General features: G+C 43.8%; 1 protein-coding gene across 1 annotated transcript in view; it reads left to right on the plus strand.

Moving 5' to 3' along the window:
- Positions 1 to 1,644, plus strand: part of LTBP4 (latent transforming growth factor beta binding protein 4) — a 209,793-nt gene extending 208,149 nt beyond the window's left edge. Inside the window, exon 35 of the mRNA XM_088450149.1 lies at positions 563 to 1,644. Within this exon, the coding sequence (XP_088306275.1) occupies positions 563 to 711 (149 nt within the window). The 3' untranslated portion in view covers positions 712 to 1,644. The remainder of the gene's footprint in view (positions 1 to 562) is intronic.
- Positions 1,645 to 7,511: the final 5,867 nt, after the last annotated feature.

Consider the following 7,511-nt stretch of genomic DNA (forward strand, 5'->3'; position numbering starts at 1 on the left):
GTTTGGTTTAGACACTAGGAGGGAGGTTTGGTTTAGACGACACTAGGGGGGAGGCTTGGTTTAGGCACTAGGAGGGAGGTTTGGTTTAGGCACTAGGAGGGAGGTTTGGTTTAGGCACTAGGGGGGAGGTTTGGTTTAGGCACTAGAGGGAAGGTTAGGTTTAGGCTCTAGGGAGGGAGGTTTGATTTAGGCACTAGGGGAGAGGTTAGGTTTAGGCACTAGAGGGGAGGTTTGGTTTAGGCACTAGGGAGGGAGGGAGGGTTAGGGTTACAGTAGGAAGAGGGCGAGGGATAGGATACTGACTGATAAGTGTCTGTATCCTAACGCTGTTGGGATGCCGGCGCCGGGATTGTGACTGCCAGGATCCCGAGCGCTGGCATCCGGCTTCCAATCCCCCTGTATTACCTAAGCTTCTCTCACCTTCATTTCACATGCATTTAAGCAGCAACCCGACAGGCAGAGTTTGTGACATATGAAAACTGTAATCTCTAAAGGTCAAAAATTAAAACCGATTTGTAAATTCTGAATCTGTTTCTTTAGATATGAATATTTGTTTCTTCAGATATAAATGAATGCGATGAGGCCGAGGATCTCTCTCTTCTGTGCCTGAACGGGCAGTGCCGTAACACCGACGGATCCTACGAGTGTGTCTGCCCCCGCGGATATGTCCTGTCCCGACAACACAACTACTGTGTACCCTCCCAGGACTAATTCCCCACAGCCCGTTCTTGGGAGAACCAAAGACTTCCTATGGTGGTTAGCCTATGTCCACGTCATTGTGAGGTCCAGTGGCTTGCGCGAAAGACGGGAGGGAGATATTTATTTATCTGTATATATTGCCGAATGTTTCATGATCTCTTTAGTGCAGTCAGTTGTGGGCAACCCCTGAGAGCTTTATATGCTAAAAACTTTTAACTATGCTGTTTATATTACTTGGAGCATTTGGGATAGTGACTTCTCACATGTCACCAATTGGCGTCTGTCTATTGCCTAAAGGACATCAGGACTAAAAGTCATGACTTTTACTTCTATTTCTAAGGCCAAAATCCATCCAGGGTGAATCCAGAAGATTGAAGAAGTGGTTTCAGTGAGCAAGATCTGCTTCAGCCGGTGACAGAGAATTCTCTGTCTCAACCAAAAATTTGGAAGACGGTGGAAAGTTTTGGCCTGTGCAGATCCTTACAATTCCCTTGAGATCACCATTATCCAAAACTTAAGAGACTTTCCTAACACAACAAAGTATTCATACGCCTCTGCAAGTGCCTGGAATTTCTGTGCCATAAAGGAAATATATATGCAGTATAGGGGCACATTCATATACATCCCTCCATCCATCTACCATCATTTGCTAACTTCTCAACCATTATGCAGCCTCAGGGGCCCCTTGTCCGAGGGATCAGTATGTGTCTCCAGTAATAGCTGCTAATACAAACCACAAACTGAGACCCCTGGAGAGTGCACCCTCCATATGCTGGGTCATCACATACAGTATGTCTGTATGCCTCTGCCTCCCATCGCAGGTTATAGCATCTAATTTATCTATTTTTTTTAAAGAAAACACAATTAATTTTCTACACACACACGCACAACTTGTGACTTATACACTTTTTATAGGCATTGTTTAAAAAAAAAATTCAAATAAAATATATATGTATATAACAAGAATCTCTTTTTTTATGTCTGCGTTTTAATGTGTATATATCATCAGCTAATGGAGAACTCCTGGCAGAAGCGAGCTCATCGTGGGTGAAGCCGCGGGCAACAGCATTAACTAATATTGTTAGAATGTTACTGTTCATTACTGCTGGCATATTACTCGGCGACTAGTGCTGACATATAATCACAGCTGATATATGGCTACTGGCATATAACTAATACTGCTGGCATTACTACTAACATATTATTTATTGCTTGGGTCCAAAGGAAGCATTGTCTCTCCAAACATGGTAAAGTTAGGAGGTATGATATTTACTGAGCTTTTGGTCATTTGCCTCAGACTATAAAAACTATAGGAATATTGCGTAGAAAGTAGTACATAGTCGCCATCTAGTGGAGATTCTTATACTCCAAAAGCTGCAGTTGGGCGTCTCAATACATCTCCCAGCGGCTGCAACATTTATTAGAGTAGTTATGCCTTTCATTGACAGCCCAGGAGTGATACAGGCAGAGATGCTAGAACATTAGGGGGTAAATTTACTAAAGTGAGAGTTTTTAGAAGAGAGTTTTAAAAGTGATGTTGCCCATAGCAACCAATCAGATTCTAGCTATTATCTACTAGAAGGTGCTAGTTAAATGTTAAGTAGAATCTGATTGGTTGCTATGGGCAACATCATTATTAAAACCATCTTCTAAAAACTCACTTTAGTAAATTTACCTCTTGTCATCAGTATTAAATGTAATGAATTTCACATGACTGCTGGCCATGATTATGTTCACAGTAGAATCGCAGTTTCGGTTCAAAGTATGATTGTTGCCAAGGTTCGCCATTACAAGTTAGTGTTATTAAATATTTTTATTTTTAAACACTATTAAAATAATAATATTAAATAAGGAAAATATATTTTAACATTTGTTTATTGGAACTGTAAACACTACTGTGTTTGACGTGTAATGTGCACATTCAAGGTTTGCCATTTGCAATTAGAAACCATTATGATGCATCAAGTTAAGCTTGGACATGTGCGAACCAGCTTGCAACCGTGTGAACTGGCTCAGCCATCACCGAACCATCTCAAACATGGGGCCGGATTCAATTAGAGGCGAAAAGTGCTGTTTGTAGATAAGTTTCCACGGATTCGGACTTTCCGCCTGTTTTCAAAGTATCTCCATATTTAATTCTAGGACGATTTTGCCTAAGCATAAACTCAATGCAATGTAATAGGCGGAAAAGTATCTCCTATAAATAGCAGGTGAAAAAAAGTGCAAAATCGTTATTTTGGGGTGCAAACGTGGGGAAACTACTTATAACGCTTGGGACAACCCCCCAAAGGACAAATCAGCAAAACAGTTTTACAAAAATTGCCTCAAAACACCCCAAAAAAGTACTTTCGTTTTGGGGCGAAAAAGTTAAAAGTGGAGGGACAAGCATAAAAACTACCTAAAAAGACTTCTTGGGGGTCTGCAAGGATGTGTCAGGTGTTTTTAGGATTGCAGGTGCGTTTTTGAAGTGTTTTAAAAGTTCACTTAAAAAACATTAAAATATGCTTGCACCCATTTGCAAGTACCTCAAATTTGACTGGACTACTTATTTTCACCAAAAAATACAGCTTTATACTATTCTTCACCACTTTTGCAAAGACGCTAATAAGAAGCAGTCTAAACAACTTAAATACCCCAAACACTTTTATTAGGGCTATTACTGTGGTGTAATTACTGCCCCCGCAGTGGCTTGGAGGCGCTGGGTAGCTTGGGGGCGACGGGGGCAGTAGTTACGCCACTCAGTGGCAGAAACTCCCGTAACTACGGAGGGTGCAGGGGGTGCGGTCACACCCCCTGCACCCTCCGTAGTTACGGGAGTTTCTGCACCCTCCATCTGCCGCACCCCCTGCACCCTCCATCTGCCGGGCACCCGCTGAGTGTGTTACCAGCGGGCGCCCGGCTCCTATGGAGTGTGGGGTTGAGAGTATGGGCACCCTGGTTTTTGCATGATAGTACCCCTGGATTCCAGACCCCCGTTAATGTGGGAAACTGTTACTGAAAGGCCGAGAACTCCCAGCTATTATAGACTCAGGGAGTGAGCTAGTTGAAGTACCCTGCGTTCATGGGTCCACAGAAAACTTCTGCCAGGTGTGAGTGAGCCTCACCATAAAGGGGCACGCTTATGAGGTGGTCGCCACGGTTGATCCTAAGCTCCCCTATCTTATCATATTGGGACGCAATTTCCCAGGATTTGTTGAGCTTGTGAAAGAACCACAATGTCAATGTAAAGTCTCAAAGACCCTATGTGAAGGTCTGGGTTTGTTGTGGACCCGGGGTGGTGACAGGAGCAGACACAGAAGCAGATTTAAATAAAAAGGTGGAGTTTTTAATAAGTGATTTAGCAGACATGGGAATGGCAAAAGAAAAAGTCCAGGTTTAGCACTAAAGTGCACTTGATAACTGTGGTGAAGCAAATGGGAGAATGTCCAGACAGGAAATGTCCAGTATGCAGGTTTGGTGAGCTGTAACAAAGTACAGGCAGAGGTAATGAAGTCCAGCTGGGAGTTAGAGTGTGAGGCAAGGTGCAGGGAAACAGCAGTTTCAGGTACTCAGGCAGGGGAAAGGTAGATGTAGGGTGCAGGGTGAGTCCAGCAGGTTTGGAGCAGGCAAGGTAACAGGCTAGTAGCGCTTCCAGTCAGACAGGTAAGGCACAGGTACTCTCTCTCAGCTGCAGTTGAGAAACACGTTGCACTGACAATGAATGAAGGCTCTGGACCTTCCTAAATACCAAGTGCCGTGCTGTGACTGACTGGAAAGAGCACATGACCCACCAGGATTGGACAGCTTGAATCACATGACCTGAGGCAAGATGGCGGCGCCCATGCCAAATGGAACGGAAACACCACCAGGCCTCAGCGACAATGTGCCCGTACAGAACCACACGCAGCCAATGACCCTCGCCAAACACCAGCACCGCTGCCAGAGACCCCTCGCCAAAATGACCTCTCAGGTAATACCAGGTGACCACCATGCCGAGAAACCCTGGCCGTGACAGTACCCCCCCCTTTATGGGTGGCCACAGGACACTCACCAGGCTTCTCCGGATGGGCAGCATGGAACCTCTTGATGAGTGCAGGAGCATGGACATCTCGGGCATCAGTCCAACACTGTTCCTCTGGGCCGTAGCCCTTCCAGTCCAGTAGGTACTGCAAATGTCCTCTGCGGAGATGGGAATCCAAGACCTGGGAGACCTCAAACTCTATGCCCCTTTCAGTCTGGACACGGGGAGAAGCAGGCAGGACTCTGTGGAACTTGTTTAGCACCAGGGGTTTCAACAGGGAGACATGAAAGGAATTTGGAATTTTCAGATAAGGGGGTCCCCGACTCCCTCTGAGATCACCGGCTTGCGCTGACCAACTTGGCATGCTAATGCTTTGGTCCTGGAGCCCCGGTGATTGGGTCTCCGGGCTGTGGCATTACACCACGGTCGGTTGGGTCTGGTGCTGGTATTAAATATAGCCCCCTGTATTTAAAACCAGCACTAGTCCCTGTAGCCTGGTGTTAGTTTCTAAATACGGTGGAACCCTACACTTTTTTTTCCCCTTATTTTTAGAAACCACCACTGGCTGGCAAGCCTGGGGCTGGTTTGGCTTTTGGGGGGGACCTTATGTCATTTTTTTTTTGTACATTTTTACTACTTTTTTTACAGGTTAAATAAAACGGGAATTTTTGAGAAATATTCTAGGGACCCTCCTAAAGATGTGTGGACATGGGGGATCACTATGGGTACCGCCATTTTTAACTACTGAAGGAAGTCGGGGTTCCTAATAGCCGCGGCAGGTGCATAAATGCGGCTTTGAATAAGGTGATGCAGAAGAGCATTTAGAAGTTTTTTTTAGGGCAAAACAACTATGGCCATCAAATTTGGGGTACTTGAAAATGGGGTTCAGTATATTTTAAATTTGCTAAAGTCACTTAAAAAAATAGTGAAAAACCCACCTGCCGCAAACACCTGCAATCAAAAAAACACTTGGGGCATATTTGAGGACCCCCCCCAGAGTCAAGTTCGCTATTTTTTAAGTTTATACCCCAACTTTTTTTTTCACCCCCTTTTTAAAAGTCAATTTTTGAGGTACCCTTAATTTTATTTTTTTGACACAGATTACCTTTGGGGGACTATCTGAAGGCTGCATGGGGGTTCCCGATATGTTGCACCCCAAAACCCCAATTCTGCACTTTTTAACGCCTGACATTCATAGGCGATACTTTGCCGCCTATTACATTGCATAGACTTTCCGCCTAGGCGGGGTTAAACTAAATCAGGCGATAGACGTCATCGGTGGTAAATTACTGCGAATCCGGACTTAACTTCTCAAATTGAATATGGCCCTTAGTCTCTGCCTATATTCAGGTCAGGGAAACAGATTATACACTCGGCTTGCAGCCGTTGATTCAGTAATACACAGAGCAGTTTATCAGCGGCTATTCCCCTATTTCAACTGTGGGCCGTCACGATAGTATAAACTAGGCTATTCCATAAATAGCACACATAGAGTTTTAGACATTAGATGTAGTCTAGATTCACATTATTATAGCAGCCGCAAGGACGCCGATGGCCGTTTCACCACAGGCTTTCTCAAGGCTCTAACCTCTAACCTTGGGGGTACCACATGAATCAACACTACATCTAATGGCTTAAACTTTTTGTGTCCTACTAATGTAATAACTTAATTTACACCTATCGTGACGACTAATGGTTATAATAGAGGAACAGCCGCAACTGCTCCGTGTATTACTGAATCAACGGCTGCAAGCCGAGTGTATAATCTGTTCCCTGACCAGAATATAGGCAGAGACTAAGGCTGACTTATTGATACCGAAGGTCATTGTGCCACATGATATATACACTTCATAAGATATATGTAGTGGATCAATTATAAATGTGGTGTGACACATGATTGGGATCCCCCTGGCCGTGACAGCTGACCTATGAAATCACGGCATACAGGATACCAGCCGCTAATAGGTTGCCCCATATTAGTGGCTGGTATCCTGGTATTGCATGTTTTCAGTGGAGACCAAAAACTATAGATACAAAATAATGTAGCAAACATTGTATCAGACTCTTTATTTTTTGACATAATATTGTTACTATATAGGATCTCACTGTTGACACAAGAAATATAAACATTACAACCATTAGTGCAGTTAACAGAGCAATTGAGCATATTATATAAGAGATTAAGCAGATTCACATTATCTAAATAGCAGCCGTAATATTTTAATACATTTTTCTTTTCTTCTACCAACTACTGATTTTTTATATTTCAGCGATTCGCCATATGTTATTTTACTACATACCAATAAAAGTTTACTTTTTAGTATTAGTTGGCTCAGAGTGCACCGTAAAAGATGCTTTCTTCTTTTCTTCTTGCTTGAAAATAAATGTTCAGAAATGTGTGTAGGGTTGAAGTGTTTATCAGCTGTATATTACTTATTAAAGGAACCTGAGGTAATGTTTCCCAAGTGATGTGATATACTGGTACGGCAGAATTTATTAAAATGTGTCTGTAATAATACCAGCTTCTGTATAGTTCATCTGCATTCAGCTGCCCACTCTAACCAGCTGCTCGCTTGCTTGGTGATGTTAGAAGTTACCCGTCTACGCAGCTGACTGCCTACCTCTGCCATCCTCCGCGCGCACAGCTTTTAGAAGCTGGTAGCTACCGAAATAGCTCCTGAGAATAACAAGTGTCTTTGGGCCTGATTCAGAGCCGCTCGTTCGTTCCGACCGATGTTCGCACAACTGCGCATGCATACGGATTTTAATATGCATGCGCGAACCAGTCAGTGCGGCCGAAAATCGTGTGCTC

This window comes from Taudactylus pleione, unplaced genomic scaffold (genome assembly GCF_031769625.1).
Source record: "Taudactylus pleione unplaced genomic scaffold, aTauple2 ptg000507l, whole genome shotgun sequence".
NCBI lineage: Eukaryota > Metazoa > Chordata > Amphibia > Anura > Myobatrachidae > Taudactylus > Taudactylus pleione.